Source organism: Uloborus diversus, unplaced genomic scaffold (assembly GCF_026930045.1).
Source record: "Uloborus diversus isolate 005 unplaced genomic scaffold, Udiv.v.3.1 scaffold_1132, whole genome shotgun sequence".
NCBI lineage: Eukaryota > Metazoa > Arthropoda > Arachnida > Araneae > Uloboridae > Uloborus > Uloborus diversus.
In genome coordinates this window covers 4,876-25,986 of record NW_026557802.1, presented here as the reverse complement: position 1 = coordinate 25,986, position 21,111 = coordinate 4,876, and the positions used below count along the sequence as shown (strand labels likewise).

The window sequence follows — 21,111 nt, the reverse complement described above, 5'->3', positions numbered from 1 at the left end:
GTGTGTGTGTTTGTATTTCAGAGCTGTTTCAAAAAATCTCTGGTATCCTTCAGTCAGACATTGTATTTTTCTACCATCTAGATGTTTTAAGGTTTTAGTGACGAACGATTCATAAAACTTATCTTCAAATCTGGCTCTCTAGCTGTTTCACCAAATGTGTCATAATATCATAAAGTTATCAGCTGCAGTTGTAGATTCATTTTGAAGTTTTTTACGGGCAACTTCAAAAACGGGGGACACATTACCAAGAAAATGGAAAACTAATGCAAACTTATTGGTTTCACACGTTTGAGCTGCACTTTCTTCACTTGAAAGCAATAATTTTCTGAGGGGCTTAGGAATGGATTCTCCCTCGCCTATAAAATAATTCATGAGAGAAGGCCAAGATTAAATGCGATCTACAACAGGAGCTAAACTTAGCCATCATGTCGGGATATGTTTTAGTAGCTCTTTAAAATCTAGGTTAGCAAACTCAAAAAACTCCTTCAGATCATTCCGCTTAGTTGCAGATCTAGAAAAATTTGAATAAATTTTTAAAACAATAGTTTTGACATCAATTTCTAAAGCAACAACAGCATGGCGAAATGCAGTGTTAACTATATGAGCTAAACACCCTGACTTAAGTAAATTGTTCTTTTGCTCTCTAAGTACGGTATACAGTGATCTCTCGCTTATACGCGACCTCTGTTACACGCATTTTTCACTTATACGCGTTTTTTCACGGGCCCGGCCAACGATATAAGGAAACAATGTTAACTCTTGTTCATTTATACGCGAAACCTAAAATGCACCTTCAAACCCTAAATGCAATTCCTTTTCAAAATACGGGACTGTCCCTTGAAATCCGGGACGTCTGGCAACCCTGCTTATAGAACATAAAGAGAGAAATAACATCCAGGGCTAGAGCTGATAAGTTTTCAATTATTTTTGTCGGTAAAATATTTAATGAATTTTTCATCAAGGAATCTAAACTCCCAAGAACCAAATTCTCGAAAGCCCTGGAAGCCTTGATTGCGCATTGATTTGTCTCCCTGTAGAGATATCCGCACAGGCCCCTAGCCTCCGCATCCTCATACATCTAATAGCCATTCACTGATCGAGTAACACTCCTGACGTCACCAACAATGAAAATCGCGCCACGACATGATAATTCGATAATATTTTTTGATAATGTTTGACATACAGGGAAATTCTTTAATTTTGGCAAGACTGAGCTGGATTCGGTAACTTAACTGTTTCACTGGTAAGCCTCATTTTAGCAGAATGAAGAAACGAAAAAAGGACAACAATGAACGCTATCTACTAGAGTTTAGGGTTAATCCACTGGAGTTGGGTTAAATTTTCACTCATCAATATATCACCAAACAGACAATGGCTTTTTTCAAATGTAGAAGCAATTTTCACAAGTCATACGTTGACGTGCGATTTTCCAGTAATAAAATAATTCAATTTTAACGATTTCTTTCCTTTTTAGCCTACTTTCCCAGTAAAAGTCAGAGAAAGTGGAAAAAAGCATGAAAAAAGGCTTAATGCATCTTAAAAATATCCCGAAAAACAAAAAAAAAGTCAAAAATAAATAAAATAGTTAGATAAATATTGAAAAATTAAAAATTGGAAAGTAGGGTATTGAGATGGGGAAAAATGTCTATCGGTCTGTCTGTCTGTCGGTCTGTTGGTCGGTCTGTCTGTCGGTCTGTCTGTCTGTCCCCCCCTAATAACTTTTGAAAGAATAGTCCGATTCGAACAAACTGTTTTTTGTTCGAAAGATCTCGGCGAGTACACCTCATTCCCATATTTCACTTTTTGATTTGAACTATTTTTTGCTCAATTTTGAACAGTTCAAAAAACTTAACATTAGCGCCTTCGGGGAAATTCAAGGCAATTCCAAACTGTGAGGTGAATTTGCTTCAAACAAACTTTGTAGGAAGAACTTTTGATGAAAAACTTGTGTATAAAATATCTTTCTGATTTCAACAATTTTCCGTTCAATTTTGAACAGTTCAAATCCCTTAACATTAGCGCCTACGGGGAAACTGAAAGTCAATGTAGATTCCGTACTTGAAGGCGGATTTACTTCAAACAAATTTTGTTGGAAACAGCTCTTGACGCCAAACTCCAGACTCCGACTCGGAGAATTTAGGGGCACCTGACTCCGACTCGACTCCTGTGCCCGATAATTAATCGGACTCCGACTCCCCGACTTCGACTCTGACCTCGTAGCTTTAGCAAAAATTTATACACGGAGGACAGATGACTGACTCTGATTTTTGGATATTCGACTCCGACTCCTTTATCCCAAAATGAGATTGACTCCGACTCCGCAGCTATGGTTTCAACTGTGAAATAATTATTGTTGGTATGACTTGTCTTTATTTTGACGCTAAAGTTTTAATTTAGGCATTCAGTTTTCGGCGAATAAACTCGAAGTCATTCATGTTTCTACATAAAGATATACGCAGACGATTTTTTTTTTTTTTTTTTTTTTTTTTTTGACAATGAAAATTATATCTTTAAGTTGACATTTTATTGTTTTTATTTATTTTGGTAATTGCATTAATTCAAATAAAAATTATTTTTGGAAACAGGGGAAAAAGAAACGATTTTTTTATATGATGTATTTATTTTAATAAGCTTATTAATTTTAATTATTATTTTTTCGTTTTGAAAGCTGTTAAAGATTTTATGGAAAAAAGTGTATTAGATGTTTTGTTTAAAAGGTGCTGCTGCTTTTTTTTTCTTTTTTTAAGATGAGTGAGGAATATTTTATTCCAAGAAATCAGCTTAAAATATTTAAAAAAATATATTTGAAACAATTTGCAAATTTTAGCTATTTTTGAGAATATTGATCAGGTACTAGAAAGTAGTATGGGTATAGTAGGCTCGTTTAGTTCTAGACAGAACTTCTTGTTTTTTTTTTTTTTTTTTTTTTTTTTTTGTCTTTTCTGAATTCCACTACATTTATTTGGTATTTTCAATTTGCGTCATTCAACCTCCGCTTACCGTTTTTGTTTGCTTCACAGAGACCAACCGTATAAATTACAATGCAGAAGCCGCAGCCACAGTAAAAAAGAATGCACAAATGAATTTACGTGAGCACTATAATCAATACTAATGGTTCTAAATAATAAGAAGACATTTCTGTGGAGAAAAAAAAAATCTTCGAGGAAAGACTTTCTATTTTTTTTTTCCAGCAATTACAAACAAATTAATTCAGAAAACTGTTTCGTAGCTCTTCGATGTTAATTCGCTGGGTATCTTCATACAAAAATATTTTTGTTTCAAAGAAAATGCTAGTTTCTTTAAGCATTATTTAGTGTCCGTAATTTGAAAATCTGTTCTTCATCTAAATCTTGTTGCTTGAACTGTATTTAGATCTTTTTTTCCCTAATCATTAAATTTTTTACTCTGAATCAAGGTTGCTTCACACCCAGGGCCGAATTTGCAAGTGTGGGGGCCCCGGGGCAATGAAGGAGTGGAGACCCATAATCAGGGTTCGAAAAAATCATCATATTTTTCGAAAATATCCGATACTTTGATATAATATCCAAGTATTTTGATATGTATGTATATATCCGATATTTTCAACCCGTGAAAGTTAGGATATTTTGTAAAAAATTTATTGTGGCGGCCCCTTTGTTGTGGAGGCCCCGGGGCAGTAGCTCCGCCTGCCCTCCCTTAAATTCGGTCCTGTTCACACCATTGATTATGTATCCAAAAATCATTGAATTCTGGTTCTACTCTTTTGAAAGGTCATCTCAAAACCTCCACTCTGATTCAGCTTATTTTCAAGGTTTTTATATTCGCATTTGCTTCCTAACCTTTGGTGCTAGAATTTTTTTTTTTTTTTTGATCATTAAAAGAAAAAAGTCATCATTTAACGTTCTAGAACTAAAGTTGTTCCACTGGATCGTGACTTTTCTTTTAATGGCATTTATCGTATTTTTTCAAAGGTTGATTTATTCTTTTCTTTTGCTTCTGCTTTTTGATTACTTATGTAACTGTTTTTCATTTTTATCCGAAGGTCACTCAGGAATATGAAAAGATTCCTTCAGAACTCTTCCTTATTATATAATCTAAACAGCCACAACAACTGAAGTGTTTATTTTTTTTACTTTTTCTTGCAACTGTAGTCTCGCTTTTTTGGGTCAAGGTCAAGACAACCGTGCCATTATGCGGTGTCTGCAGGGCTGCGGAGTCGGAAGGAAATTGGCCAACTCCGACTCCTGGATTTTAAAACGATAGATTTAAAATCCAGGATTTTTATTTATCCCAGATTTTTCTTTATCTATTTTCTCTTCTTTATTTCGGTTTCCCCCCTCATGGGAAGGGGAAGAAACCTCTAAACAGCGAATGAAATATTAATTCTTTTTATGAAGTTTTCGCGTGGTAGTTTATTGTAAACCTATGATGCCCAAAACGTTTGAAATAAAATTTGAGCCTCAAATTTTCCAACAGTTACGATTTTAAAAATAAAAGTACTTAAAAGTCAAATTTTTTAAAAAAATTGGAAACGATTAATTTTCTCTCCTTTAATGTTTTACAAATAAATGTTGATCAAATCGTGTGCTTTCAATTTCTGAGAGCTGTAACTTGAGAGAGAAAAAACCTTTTTCGCAAAGTCAAAACCTTTTCTTGAGAAGGAGAGGTCTGATCCGGATGACACCCATGTGGTAGGTTCCACCCCAAGTTAATTTCAGAGTTATATTTAAAAAAAATATATAAATTCTTTCATTCTGAAAAATGTCTCCAATAAATCTTTATATTGCATCTATAAAATGTAAGCGTAATATTATTTTTTTACGAAGAGAGGCCGGGTACATGTACGGTTTGAACAAATTTTACACAAAATGCGGCGGTATACAGCCTTATGCGAATAGCTTTTACTGTACCTACATTTCTTCTTCGTCCAATTTTTAATTTTAATTTTACTGGCTGCTTTAGAATTAACCTTAAAATGAAGATTTTAAGATTAATTGAAATTATTGAGTATTGTAACCAACAAATCATGTAGGGGAGGGAGGCCCATAGCGGGCAGGTTAACAAAGAACACTCCAAAGTAGTAGTTTTTGGATTTTTATCGCAACAATATTGGTTTTATTTCCTAGCAGTGTGTTTGAACTTAAAAAAAAAAATAATTTTGCAGTACTTCAAACCAAATATTTATTTATTATCAAACATTACAAACACTTGGAAAATCCGCTTTACCCAACCAGGGGGCCTAAAGCGGGTAAGCCGTTCGGGTAAAGCGGGTAAGCGTAACTAATTGTGATTTGGTACATTTGCCAATCAAATATGAACTTATAAATGATTCAGTTAATTGACTAGCTAACTGCCATCATAAAAAATATACTTATCTAAGTTAAATTGAAAATCAAAGTCTGCACATTTGTTTTTTAAACATAAAGAAATAACTGACTAAATTAATAGACTTGCCATCATAAAAAGTAACTTTTTATAGTTATACTTATATTATTGAAATAGAAAATCGAAGTCAGCACCATGTGTCAAGAAATTATAAATAAACTGGAGGACCCGACAGACGTTGTTCTGTTCAAACTTTGTAAATTTAAAAGTTAAGAAATTTCAATAAACTATCAAATCTTTGAACCGTTTTGTTGAAAAAATAAGTAAAAAGAAAACATTTTAAGCTGCTTGGTGTCAGAATGCGTATATTTATAACAAATTGATTTATCTAATGCCCACTGAGCAGTTGTTTTATTAACCTTTTAAACGCCGTAATTCAAATTTTTAATTTTTACTCTTAATTTTTTGCTTAAATGTCTCAATTTACCTCCAGTATAGCTAACCTAAACATGTTTTGGCGAAAAAAAAATTTTAAATAGGAATTTCAGGATGTTCCCATTTGGGAAGATCGGCGTTTGGAATGAAGTAAACGGGAGGATTGATCTCGAAACTTTATTACTTCGAAATGGATAAAAAAAATATGAATATTTTTGTTTATTTTACATACTATTATACTTTTCTCTTCTGAATGACACTTTTTCCTCCTTATTGTCCATGGTATTGGGGGAAGCAAGATGAGCGGAGTCTCGTTTCACATTCAATGTCCGTTTTTGCAGGTTCTTCTGACAAACCGTACAACGTCTCTGAGTGAAGGGGACAAGATAATGGTTATCTGTTTTTAAATTCAGAACAGGAAGATGTGATCTAGGTTCAGGTCTGCTTGACACCTTCACTGAGAGTTAATATGATATCAGCTAGATGTTGCATATAATCCAGAGGAAGTATTTTGAAAAATAACTGCAGGAGATCCATTGCCTGAAGCTCGGGGAATTTTCCAGTCAATTTTTCGAGTTTTTTTCCCGGAAGATTTTCTTCCAACTTAGAATATTTTTTCCACCTGGGATAGGGTTCTTGTTTCTGCTTCTTTGCTTCTGGAGTCGAGCATGAGGTTGTGTTTCCCTTTTGATATCCTGAATTGTGAAGCTGATCATCTGAACTATTTGAACCTGTATCTTCATCGCTAAGCATCAAGTCAACATGGCCGCAGACATCTTTAGGATAAACTTCATTTAAGGCTTCATCATTTATGTGTTCTTCATCACTCAGACTCACGTGTTTATCAGGCAGCAAAATACAAAGATCATGCTCGTGTTCGTCATCAAGTTCGCTGTTGAATAAGCTGTGGAAATAATCTAACGCAGCTTCTAACGTTAAAAACTTGCGAAGCATCTCTAGATTCCTGTTTATACGGAATGATAGTTCAAAAACACTAAATAGATTAAAACTACATTATTCCTGAGTCTAAAAACAAAATCGTTGGTACGTATGAGACTCGCTAAAAGAAACAGAACGCACGTGAGCCGAGTAATGAAATGAAATGATGAAATGAGACTGGTCAAAGTTCATAAAAGGCCCTTATCTTTATCTACCCGTCAGTCACGAGATACATTTTAAAAGTGTGAAACACATACAATTCATAGAAAGTGAGTAGGGTAGAAAACAAGAATTCCAACCCCGAAAACGCGATTTACTTATAATAGAGAGAATGCATGAAGGCGGGTGTGAAGGTTATATTTACAATAGAATAGTGAAGGGCAAGCTGATTGATGAAAAATGTATGTTCATGAATGAAAGAAAACAGAGCACGCATATTCAACACAAAACAGATCTTCCACAACAAAATATTTGAAATAAAGAGGAATCACACTCAAATTCCGCGATTGACTAAAATCCCCCTCAAATACTATACTCTAAACGCCGATGTTCCCAAATGGGAACGTGTCAGTTCTTATGAAAATAACTCACAAGAAATAATAATTGAAAACATTTTGTTAAGTTGAAATAAAATATATGCCCTCTGGCTACTAAATAACGCCAATAAAATATTTCTTACATCTTTTTCTTTAAAAGCAGATACAAAAAAACTTAGAAAAATTCTAAGTTCAGAAACTCAGTAAATTTGACTTTAATTTCAAGATAAAGGTTAAACGTACTTTAAAAATTAAGAACACTTAAAATAAATTCATACTGTTATGTGCCATTTCAGAAAATATGACAAGTCTAAACAAATAATTAGGTTACTAAAAAAATTCACAAAAAAATGTTCCCATTTGGGAACATCGGCAGGTAAAAGGTTAACTATTTTTTCTCCCGCATTTGACGGTTTGTTCCTTCAGCCATCCTCAAAAGGTAAAAAGCGTTTTCAGATATTAAGTGTAAAATAGTAACTGCCCATCTAGAACAAAAGGGAAATCCCACTGCAACATCCCTCATATGAAAAAAAAAATAAAACAATCGAAAGGATACCGTTTAAAAAAATGATAAAGGTAAAAACAGTTCTTTGAATAACCGAAAATCACTCACCCTCCCGCCCCCCCCCTCCCGATGTAAAATAAACCATATGAAATATTTCGCCAAATAAAGAAAAAATACAATAAATTACATTAACAGTAGCTTTAAAATGTAAACAAATGATCACGCAACTCTATTGTTTATAGCCAAAGTCGCCAAGTCACCACGTTACTGTAATCCAGCCGATCAGTGAGCAAAGCCAGCTTCGATCGATTAAAATCCGATCTTTTGAACGAAAAATTTTAAAACTTCATATATTGCCTAATTTGTTCTTTCCACCAAAGATAAAGATCTTTCACTGCACTGATCTTTTGAGTATAGAACTACTCTGTTGTAATTTATCTGGACGAAAATAAAATTTGTTTCGTCTTTTAGTTCCATCATCTTTTTCTTTAATAATGTACTGATTAGTTAGATAATCCTTAAAGTATTCTTGACATTGATGCCAATACTCAGATGGATTTCAGCCGAGAAACAAATGTTGCTAGGTACGGTACTCTCTGATCATTGGTCACATGGTTCAACTACGACGACAGAACATACGTTTTGCGTGAACCTTCCAATACTTTAATTTAAAATATATCACGGGACTTAAAATCGTTGCCTTCAAGAGAAATGAAGGCTTCTCTCTCTCTCTCTCTCTCTACGTTTTATCTATTCTCAATTGACATATCAAAGTAGGAAATTTCATTACAAAAAGCAGAGCTGGCTTTCTTATTGTCCTTTGGCAACGGGTTAAATATTTATTTCAGTTCTCGCTGAACAATAGATTAAAATAAATATTAATCATTTGGGAGATATAACCATCCAATCTTTAAATTAATTAATTAACAAAAACGTTTCCGATTCGATCCATCGCGCTTCGAAACCATGCTTGCCACAACTTAATTACGCACAAAAAATTTGATCAAAATCGGTTCAGACGTTTAAAAGCCTTATGGTGACAAACGTCCGCACAGAAGGTTTTTATATATTAAGATATATGATTAAGTCTTATACCCGCTTCGCCCGAAGGCACGCTTTAAATTTCAATAATTATAACCTTAAATTTAAGAAAGAAACAAACAAAATGACCATCGTAGTTGACGTGGATAGTGTCAGAATAACGTAATGTTATAGACATTAAAAAAAACGAGCTGATGTGTGCATCACATGACTTCCTTTTACTTCAATTTAATGTCATTATCTCATTATTGGTAGTTTTAATATGATTCAATAGTTTATTCTCTAAATATCACCCCAGTGGCCAAATTAAAACCAGATTTTAAAAAAAATAAATAAATAAAAAATCGCCAAATTTGTTGCCAAGTTGGTGACAAAACTTGGCGAGCAAAAGACTGGCGATATATCGCCAAGTGTCCGCCAAATTGTAACACCACTTGAGTTTACATCTAAATTAACAATGATTTCCCCCTAAAAAGGGGCAAAAGACCCCCTTTGGAGCATTCGAATGCAACCAAAAAGGAAGGTGCACAACTAGACCCCACTAGGAGTGTACTTACCAAATTTCAACTTTCTAGACATTCCGTTCTTGAGTTATGCGACATACATACACACATACGTACATACAGACGTCACGAGAAAACTCTATGTAAATAACTCGGGGATCGTCAAAGTGGATATTTCGGGTGTCTGTATGTTCCTAGGCACATATCCACGTGTGGTCGGGTTGGAAAAAAAAAACTCAACACTCATTTGGGGTGAGCAAAATGAAATTAAGGCCGATTTTTGGGTGAAAATTTTTTCGCGAATACAATACTTCCTTTTTGGTAAAAGGAAGTAATAAACTGGTTTTCGACTAATCACAAGTTAAAAACCTTTAGTTTTTTTTACTTTCTTCTATATCTAATATATAGAAGAAAGTATTGGATTCGTGCAAATTTTCAAGTTTCGAATTTTGACGGATTCGAACGTTTTGAGGTGTGCTGAGTCCATTTTGACTATTTTTGGAAAATGTCTGTCTGTCTGTGTGTATGTATGTGTGTGTGTATATGTGTGTGTATGTGTGTGTGTGTGTGTCACGTCTGTGTGTGACTAGTTTTTTGTGGCCGCTCTACAGCAAGAACTACCGCATGAAATCGAACGAAATTTGGTACACATATGTGCCCCTATGTGAACTTGTGCCCATTGGTTTTTGGCGCGAATTCCTCCAAAGGGGGTGGAGCAATGGGACGTTTTTTGAGTTACGCGTGCTTGCTATTCCTCAGGAAGTAACTGGCGGAATCAAACAAAATTTGGTCCATATGTTGCCATCAACAGGAACAGGAGCTGATTCAATTTTGGTGTCAATAACTCAAACGGGGGTTGAGCTATAGAACGTTTTTTGTCGTCAATTGTGACTGCTGTATCTCAAGAAATAATGAACGGAATGAAAGAAAAATTTATCGGCAAGTAGCCCTTAGTGAGTATAAGAGCTGATTTTATTTTGGTGTCAACAGCTAGAAAGGGAGTAGCGCAATCGCCCGTTCTTTTTTTCCATTGTGAGTGCCCTATCTCAAGAAGTAATACTACGTTCTGGTTGAAATTTGGAACATATGTTAATCCATATGTAAACAGGCTTTGGTTCAATTTTGACGCCAATCGCTCCAAGAGGTATTGATTTTTTTTTTTTTTTTGAGCAATCACGATTGCTTATTGCTTTCATTTGACTGTTTTTGATGTCCTATCATTTTTCCCCACCGCCACCCTCCACAGCATCACCGTCGACCGGGTCCTCACGATGCTGCACCTCCAGCGAAAACCGTCTCCAGGTTTCGTCAATATCCTACACCCACACGCATACATACACGCACCTACACACATATACATATATACACCTACACACATACACATATATACACCTACACATACACAAACACATACACACACAAACACACTCACATACACACAACTACCCACACACTCATGCCTGCACACAGACACAAACACATATGCCTACACACACACACATACCCTCCACACACGAACACACACGCTTACATATACACACACACTCGCGATTGCGAAAAACATAATTTGAATTCAAGATGACAAAATTCATTTTTTTTTTTTTTTTTTTTTTTGCGAATAAAAATAGCTTTATTAATGCAACAATAAGAAAGATAAATCGTAATAGATTGTCGTCTGCGTATTTCTCGTGATTTTAATTGTATGGAAATGATCGGAAATATTATTTCAATGATTTAAAAATTTTTAACTGTTGCCATCTTATGTTTGTTAACAAATAAAATATTTATAAATAATTCAAGCAAGGCTTTTAAAATAACTTTCAATTCGCAACTCCAACGAACTATAGGGGGCACTGAAGTCATTGTCTAATGGCGGAATTGAAAACTAAAACAAACGCACATGGTAACGAAGAAAATGCTAAAAGTGTTGTGATTTTTGTTCGTACGTATGATTTTTTCGCTTTGTTCTTTTTAATTTAATTTTCAAAGTCTTGTTGATATTCTGACCCACGTAGAAAGAAATGAGAATTCAAGAAGCATTACTAAACGTCAAACATTAATGCAAAATACGTAGTTCATAGTTCTAAGCAGCCATTTTCACGATGTTGAATTCGATATTTATCAATTCTTGATAAAACTAAATAATAATTGTGGCCTGACAAGAATAACAATTAATGCTAGAAAATTTAATATGACATTACAAATTATTACCAAAAGAAGATGATACTTCTTTGCTTTGCTTTGGCTAGCACTTGTTTTCCATTTGTAGCTGAGTTATTTCTCTTGAATTCCCGAATCGGTTAATTTAAAAATTTTCTGTTTCGATTTTTCTAATTTCTGAGTTACGATTTAATTGTGTCATGTTATGCAAATCATCAACAAAATTCTCACGGATATATGGTGGTAGTTTTCTTTTCAGTTGATTGACAATTATTTCTTTTTACTTATCGAATTCTGTAATCTTACTACCATTTTATTCCACTCATGATAAAAATTGAAAATGGTTTAACTAAAAACGCGAAATCTCGCCAAGGCTACTTTGCTCGCACAATACCAAAACTATAACCCTAAACAAATTTGGCGATACCTTTCAGCTGAGAATAAAAGGAATAAAGTAAATTCTTTCTCGGTTAAACATTTTTCATTTTGTTCTATGATAATATATTCAAGAAAATATTTTGCATACTGTCCATTCCAACTAAATGCTGCTGTAAAATATGGTAAGTTTAATTAATTTAAGATTTAAAAAAAAACCCTATTTTCTTACAAATTCATACAAAACAATAAAATTTTTTACCTTGTATAACGTTATCCAAGTTTGTTAATCCAGTATTTTCGCTTTTACCAATTATTAAGGAAATAATGAAAACTAACATTATTTTGAGGAGCTCGAGAATACTACTAAGGGACGAATTAATTTCTGTAGCTGAAAGCAAACTAAGACACATCGATTGCGTTAATAAATACTCAGAACAAACTGCCTCTGTTTACGTCAACAGACACACGTGGAACGCTTCATTTGCAGTTTTGTAAATCACCGCAAGGTAGCGTATTGGAGCGCTGGAGTTCCGAATTTTCGCTCTTTGCTTTGCTTTTGCAATAATTCAGACATTTGGATGGTCGTCTAGTTTTTGCATGTGTAATTTTGTTTTTGTTGGGAATATGGCATATTGTCAAGCATGGGGAGGGATCAGAAAAAAAAAAAGAAAAATATAGAAGAAAGTTTCGTGATGGCCACAACATACCAGTTTAGATATGTATCACTTTTCTTATTTTAAGCTTGGTTACGCCATGCCGTTTCACTGCTGCTATGACTGATTGAAACTCAGGGGTGTTCAAGTAAACACTACATACGCATACATCGCAGCTTGCACTCCATACGGTGGCAAACGAATGCCAACCCGCTTTGGGACAACCTCCCCTACTTATTTTATTTCATACATTTTAGTGAGAACCAAGCTTATAGACATAGTCTTTAGATTTAAAAATCTGATATATTTTCCCGACTTGCTCAAGGTATACCTTCCTTTTACTATTTAACTGAGATCGGAGTAAAAAATATATTATTATTTTTATTTGAAAGTGATTATTGTATCAATGTTATAGCAACAAAACCGTTTGCTGACAGTTGCTATTATTTTAAAAAAGTAAAAAAAAAAACAAGCAAACTAGCGGGGCGGTGGAATAAGCTGTTGCTATTACAGAAAGTGAAAGTTCGATAAGTGAAGAAGCCAGATAGTTGTCAATGGTTGTTCTTTTATTAGGAGGTCTATATACGTAAATCGAACCAATTTGTAGTTGCTGTTGCTTTTATTTATTTATTTATTTTAAGGTAAGGAGAGTAAGTGAAAATTAGAGAAAAAAAAAAGAAGGTCGGAGTTGGTATGTTTTTCAAAGACTCCGACTCTTTTGCTCCAAAATCAGTCCGACTCCGACTCTTCGACTCCGACTCCACAGCCCTGGGTGTCTGAAGCCCTGAAGTGATGTGATATAACCGTAAAGCTCAAAGAACGCACGTATTCTTTGATTGCTGAAATTCGACTGATCGGCACCCTTTTCTTTTTCGAGGAACGTATCGATCTTTACTATTCTTAAGTCCTTGACCTTGATTTAAATTTATTTCAAAACGTTTTCATTCTCTCGTGAAGCATTTTCACAACCCTCCATCGCTTTCACGAGGCGTTTTGCTCTCTGCTTTTTCACTGTTTTCGCTTTCATTTTCTCACTTCCGGATTATCGCTCATCCATTTTCCGCGTTATTGTTTGTTTCTGCTCTATTTTCTTCGTTTTTATTGCATGACTCGGACCGTATACCCTTTGGCGAAAGATACCGTTGTCCCTTTTTTACAGTCAAATCATTCATAGTTTTCCTTTATGGATTTGTTCGCATTCAGTAGTTCACAATAATAGGTGTTAGGGGCCGTAGTGGCCTGATCGGTGAGGCGGCGGACTCGTAAAAGAAGGGTCCTGGATTCGATGCCAGTCGATCGAAGATCCTCCGTGTTCGTTGGTTGTGACTAGGGCTCTTTTAATAATTCGAGATCACAAAGTCCTCCAAGTGAATGAATACCTTTAGAGGTGCTGAACAAGGGATTGATCGGCTTCTTTTCTGGATGAATAAAATTAAAAAAAAAAAATCTGAGCTGTATTCAGAACCAAACAGAGCTGTGTAGAGTTGCGTCCCATCCAACCGGTTAAATCACGAAAAATGGTAAGTACGGGGAACCCTGGAGTATGATATGATGGTGATGTTATGAAAAGTGTTAAAAGATCATCAATTGTAACAAGTGCGACTAATTCAGATATAATAATAACAAAGTTAGACTTTTAGTGGGAGTACAGTTTTAGAGATATATCACGGAGTTTGAAGCTCTCTTCGTGTCTGCTTTCAAAAATCTCAGTTTTAATGATAATGCGGCATGCGCTGTATATTGTTGCCAGATTTCACTTGCAGCGCAAGTGTTATAACAGGGACACCCACCTACATAAAACATTTTTAGGTTGAAGATCATGAAAACAGATTTTTACGACACATCATTCTACTTTGAAAGATAATTATTACCCCAAGATTTTTCCGACTAATTGTTTTAAAAAAATGCTTTAATACGTATTTTTAATAGAAATTGAAATCTTCTATGACAGTTTACCTTCGTATTATCTCGAATGTGTTTCTCCAGTTGATGGTGATCTCGTAAATCAACAAACGAAACGTTGATTCTTTCCAAATCACTGCAAATGCTTAGGTAAGTTCTGGTACCTATAAATATATGAAAGCATATAAATTAAAAAGTGAAAGCTGTTTGTCAATACAAGATTTTTTTTTCAACTAAATTAAATAATAAAGACGGCATTTGTACTAAATAAAATAAATTTCAAAAATTCCAAAATAATGACTGGTATTTCTTGCGAATTTTTTTGCAAATGCTTCCGTAAGATCTCACATCTAAATTAGAAAAAATATATGTTAGGAAAATGTTTTAACCAATGCATGAGTGCCCATACGCAAAATTTGAAGGGGGGAGTAAGATATTTTCCCCCTGGTTTAACAGTATACTTTCCCATGGAAACCGATTTCAGTACAGATTAGAGTTATTAAAATTTGACAACTTATTCATTAATAGCTGGAGAAGAAATGTTTTTACATTTTTGCAAAGAAAAACGTACTAAAAGCAAGGAAATTTCGCCTTCTAAAGGAGGGCTTGAGCCTGCACTTACCCCCCTATATGGGCGCTCTTAGATCATAGAGAAAATGGTCTAAGGTCTTCAATGGTCTAAGTGGGCGCCCATGAGCCAATGTATAGACTATTTTTGACGTTTCACACCGAAAGTTCACTCGTCCGATACCTGTTTGTTCTTCAACTTTTAAGTTAATGCACTAAGTCACCGCCCTCAAGCCAGGGCTAAAGCAGAACATAATGCAATATACCGACAGCCTTGCTATGTTATCCCATCCAGAGATGGCAGTTCCGTCCATATTAGGGCCGTTTCCATGGACACTTTCGACCCCGCAAATAACCGCATTCCGGTTATTTGCGTTGTTTATGTGGAATCTCTCTACTCCTGCTAGTTTCTGGAGTGAAAGCGGTGTTTTTACCCAGAATGCATTACGTGAAACAAGTTCGTCTACTAGCCGCTAAGGATGCTGGGTAAAAACCGCTTTCTCTGGTATAATGGGAGAACCTCTTTTTACATGGAAACAGGGAATTTTTCAATCGGCTTTTTTGTGGAACCAGAGCGGGGATTTACCGGGTCGAAAAGTGCGTTATGAACGCGGCTATTGTAGACTTATCAGTCTGAAATAGTGAATAACCGACCTGGAGTCAGATGTCATTTTATTGAAGCTGAGAGTGAAAACAAACTGGTAGATAAAATAAATTTACCTCACCTATTGATTTTAAGCCCTTCTGCCTTCAGCTCGCTTATTCGCTATACCAGACTATTGAGTCTACAACAAGGACGAAACTGCAGGATCTCTGGATATGCTAAAAGGGCTGTCGGTATATTGCATGTAGTTTTGATTTTGCCTTGGCTTGTGTTTGAAACCACTAGTATACTCGAAATTTTCAGGTGCCTTGTTTTTCCAAAACTAAGTTTGGAATTGGTCGTATGGGAGAAGCTATTTGACTAAAGATAAATAGCTCCGGTTTCCCAAGCAGTCAGAAGCTTAAAAGAAATCCTACGACGATAGTGTTAGTTGTGACCGAAATGTAACAAAAAATATGATGAATTCCGATCAGTCTGGGAAAACAACGCACAATTTGACGCGTTGATGATAAGAAACAAATACCTAAATCAGAGTAAAGGACCATATTTCAAACCACTATCAAAATAAAATACTACCATTAAAGTTTTTGGCCTGGGCGATGTTCAAAAATTTAAAATTAATTTATTAAGCATCTAGCATACCAATATAGTGCTTAGTAGATTTTAGGGCCGTATTTTAGGGGTGGATTTTTAGCGTTCACACCCCGTCCGAAATTTTTCAGAACTATTCCAAAAGGTTTTTTATTATTTTTTCCTTTGCTGAAAAACCTACTATTTCTATTTTGTCTCTTATTTTTGTATTACTTTCTTCTATATCTAATATATAGAAGAAAGTATTGGTTTCGTGCAAATTTTCAAATTTTGACGGATTTGAGAGTTTTGAGGTGTGCTGCATCCTTTTCGAAAAATGTCTGTGTGTGTGTCCGTGTGTCTAATGTGTGTGTCTGTTTTTTTGTGACTACTCTACAGCAAAAACTACCGTATGAAATAGAACGACATTTGGTACACATATGTGTCCTTATGAGAACTTGTGCCCATTAGTTTTTGGCGCGAATTCCTTCAAGGGGGTGGAGCAATGGTACGTTTCTTGAGTTATGCGTGCCTGCGTCTGCGTATTTCGCGTGATTTTAATTGTGAGAAAATGACTGGAAAATGTCAATAATCTAATATTTTTAACTGTTGCCACCTTGTGTTTGTCGAAAAATAAAATGTTAGTAATTTATACAAGGGTTTTAAAATAACTTTCAGTTTTCGCTCTTTAGTTTACTTTTGCGATAATTTGAAAATTGGGATGGTCGTCAAGTTTTTGCATGTGTAATTTTGTTTTCGTTGGGAATATTGCTTCCTCGACAAGCATGGGGAGGGACCAGAATTCATAAAAAAGATATAGAAGAAAGTTTCGTGATGGCTACAACATACCTGTTTATTTTTAAAATTTACTTACTTTTATTATTACTACTGAAGAATTGGACAAACTCTGTACTTTATCTGCAGTATTTATTTTTATTGTTGCTGTTGTGAATATCCTTTTTTATAAAACAAAATAACATTTTTCTTCAAATGAATACCTGATGCTAACAAAAAGTTCTTTAAATTTGAAAGTGTCAAACTTTACATCCAATATATTTTGTAAGTGTCAAAGAAATTAAGAACACACGCATCTACTCTTTTGAGTAGTTAAAACATCGAATATTTTTAACAGGGATGAAGTTATGCAGATTTCTTTCCTTCATTAATTAAATACGTAGTTCTTTAATTCATTAATATACCATTCTTAAACACGCTCTGGTAGATTTAACAGTGACACAAACTTTAGAAGAACATATAATCTCCTTAATTCATTATGATTGACAAAATGGCCTCTCCGGGATTTGGTTTTAAGGTTTCTTTGTTAGTTTTAAATACATCTGTATTTTGCTCTATACTGCTATAACGCTCAGCTCCAAACAGACAAACACACATATTGAGAATGCAAATATGCTTTAACGATCAAAACAAAAAAACTTACCATGATAAACTGAGTCAAAAAGAATAGCATGATCCCCAGCTTGTAAAAGTTGTGTTACCGCTACCACAGCACATGTGCCGCTTGGGTAAACCAAAGCTAGAAAAGGAGTACGTGAACCACAATCAATCATTTAACAAGCAGGTATGCCGGGTGTTCAAGTATGGAACCGGAAGCTACTTGTAAAGGGTGTTTTTTTAGAAGTAAAGTCGACTCCCGCTACAACGCGATTCGACTTACGCGAAATGACTATAACGCGTATTTTTTGAATTTCTAGCTAAAGCTAATTCGTCATCCACAACACGAACAATTTTCGAAGGAAGTTTCGGCTACTAAATGCTGATTTCGAGAATATTATTACATACGTTTAGCATCACTGACAGCGAAAGTTCCCACACTAAACTAGTCTATACATCGCGCTGTTAGTGCATCAAATAACTAATCAGTATCTTTCATTTATCTTTTTGTCATTCTAAATATTAAAGTTGATAAAATATAATGGCATCTAGTGCGCGGTTTCATCTAAAGTTTGTGAAGATGGGAGGAAAATTTTTTCTGACGAAAAATTGTTAAGATTCTAGATATGCTTGAAGAACTACCAAACGTCAACGGTAGCACAACACAAAATATGAGGGAATCTACCATACATACAATTAAAAAGTCGAAACAAAAAGATATCCGGGAACTACTTTGATATACCCCCCCCCCCCCAATCGGAAATTTGGCGACTTTTTTTTCTCGCCAAGCAAAATACCTGTTTTATGGCTCAAAATTCCCTGGAACTTTTCAACAACACTACATACAGTAGGCATATTGAAAGCTAAAAGATAAAAATAATTAATAGAAAAAAATATAATTGGAAAATACGACCAGATTTGCAGCAAAATACAGCAAATAAGAAATCTGCTTGATCACTTCACAAAGAAATGGCGAATAAATGAAATGGCGCTAAAACATATATGAAATCCAAAAATTGTTGCCACAAAATTTAAAAAAAAAAAAAAAAAACTCAAAATACAAGAAAATATTGAATTTGGAAACAACAAAAACCTAAAAACTGAAAAAAACTAAATTGGCAACACCAAAATAAGAAACAGCAACCTTAAATGGTTCGTAGGGTGTGCCAGATTTGGCGCGTAATTTTTGGGGGGTATATCAAAGTTATACCGATATCCGTAAAAGTTCAGAACTTAGTTTCAATATTGAAGCTTGCAGAGTAATGTCTAAGCAAAGTAAATATTATGAAAATGGAAGCTGCTTTTGTATTGTGGTTTAAAGATAATAGGAAGATAAACTGTTACCATAAATGGAAACGTATTAAAGAAAAGGCAAAGCAACCGCATTTTAAAATGTTTAAATAATAATCTGATGATGGAACATAAATCATCATCTTGTTTTTTTTTCACTCATAATTATTATTACTAATCCACTGTACATACCGTGTTGTTTTGTTTAAATCTTTGATCATTCATTCTGTGCTCCTTAAAGTATTACATGTTGAATAAAACAGCTTTTTTTAATTTTTCAAATCCAGTAAAAGTTTAGTTCTTTAAGTAAGAAACTGTAATTTACACTTGAGGAATGCTTTAAAGCAGTCTAAGGGGTGTTTATAAGTGTCTAAAAGAATTTGGTATTCTTCTAAAAAAAATTATACCTACAATTTTTCCACAACGCGAAATTTCGACTTACGAGAGGAATCTTGGAACGCATCCCTCGCGTAAGTTGGGACTCGACTGTATAGAATTTTAAGTTGGCAACACTGTTTGATATGTGTGAAATTTTGATAGCTGTCACTTGTTTTGTGTTCAGTTCGGTTTGCCATTTCATCATGAATAGACAACATGCCACACAGCGCGCGTCACAATTGATTTATTGAAAGAAACGTTCGGTGAACGAATAATTTCGCGTAATGGACCAGTGCATTGGCCTGCAAGATCATGCGATTTAAGAGCCATTATTTTGAAATTCAGACAAAAAACGGAAATTTTGGCAGTGACCATTTTTGATTTTCCTAATTTTTTTATATCTCAAAGTAGGCCATAAGAAGTAAACATTCTGAAATTTTTAGCTTTCTAAAAATTTTTTTTTTCGTTCGTTAAAAATTCCCAAAGTTTGACGTTTTGCAGCGCTTTTTAGAAAAATTCTAAAAGTCGCATTTCAGTGCGCTTTAGCTCTTTACAGAAACACCACCCCACGGTTATGTTTATATTTATTGGTTGTACTGTATCTAGTGATGACGACTTCATAGTTATTTTGGTTGGGGGTTGTTGCTTTCTTCAGATAAGGGGTCGCAAAGTATGGATTTTATCCGTTTTCGCGCAAGTTGAACCTGCGTTATTTCCCCCAAAAAGCCACCTCCCGAAAAAAATGTAACATATACTGAAAGTTTATACTATGAAGAGAGTAAATGACACTAAATTTGTTTGAGGTTTAATTTTTTTTAGGAGAAAAATGCCCTGATATTTTTCAAATTATCAAAAATTGTGCTTTTTTGATCACAATTAACTCAAAACAGCATCACTGGGAAAAAAAACCTTTTATATATTATGGTACCTGGCTATGTGTAAAACATCATGAAAAAGAAAGCAGCATGGGATCTCGTCTTGTTTTCCAGAAAATAATTTTTTTTGTAACTCATTTTATGCGTTTTCTCGTACGTAAAACGTGTGTCCAGTATGCAGATTAGATCTTCTAAAACTTTAAGGATGTAGTAAGAATGTATATATGTGTGTATAGAGAAAGAAAAAGACTAGTAATACTTTATTTTTCTGATTTTTACAAATTGATGTTATTTTAATTGTAGGTAATTCAGAAAACGATAAATCGATATCATATATATATATATATATATATAGTACATTTATATATTTATATATGCATGCATATATATATATATATATATATATATATATATATATATATATATATATATATATATATATAGATTTATCGTATCAATCCCAAAATAATTCTTTCTTATTTATGTCCTTTATGTCCGTAGCAATGGAAGAAATATCATGAACAATATCTGTTTCACTTTCCTCTAAATGCCTTTTTTCTATGTCATCTTCAAATACCTCTAAAAGGCTGTCGATTCTTGATAAATCAGTATTATCCGCTTTTTTTTTTTCCTTTGTACATCGGTTAAAAGCAGCTTCAATTTGACTTTTTGTCAGATATTCGTTCGGTTGGAATATTTTTATGTCTTCAATCATCTCTATTCTCATTGCATGTTCTGCAACAAAAGAGAAAACAAAGAAGAAAATATTTTGGAAATCTCATGTGAGGGGTGGGCTCTCTCAACTCGTAAAAGTACACAATTTTCATTGAAACAAATAGAATTTCTGTATGAAAAGTTCCTTTATGGTAAAAAACCGGCAGAAAACAGACGTCCGACCAAGTAGAACATGCAATGAGAACAGAGATGATTGAAGACATAAAAATATCCCAACCGAACGAATATCTGACAAAAAGTCAAATTCAAACTGTTTTTAGCTGATATCTCCCAAGCAAAAAAAAAGCGAATAATACTGATTTATCAAGAACTGACAGCCTTTTAGAGGTATTTGAAGATGACAT

The 21,111-nt window shown here is 34.3% G+C and overlaps 1 protein-coding gene across 1 annotated transcript in view; it reads right to left on the bottom strand.

Annotated features, from left to right (window-relative positions):
* Positions 1 to 17,665, bottom strand: part of LOC129232263 (cystathionine gamma-lyase-like) — a gene marked incomplete at its 3' end in the record, with an annotated part of 41,774 nt that extends 24,109 nt beyond the window's left edge. The window contains exons 1-2 of the mRNA XM_054866465.1: positions 17,536 to 17,665; positions 14,411 to 14,520 (exon numbers count right to left, since the gene is read on the bottom strand). Coding sequence (XP_054722440.1) covers positions 14,411 to 14,520; positions 17,536 to 17,665 — 240 coding nt within the window. The remainder of the gene's footprint in view (positions 1 to 14,410; positions 14,521 to 17,535) is intronic.
* Between the last annotated feature and the right edge of the window lie 3,446 nt (positions 17,666 to 21,111).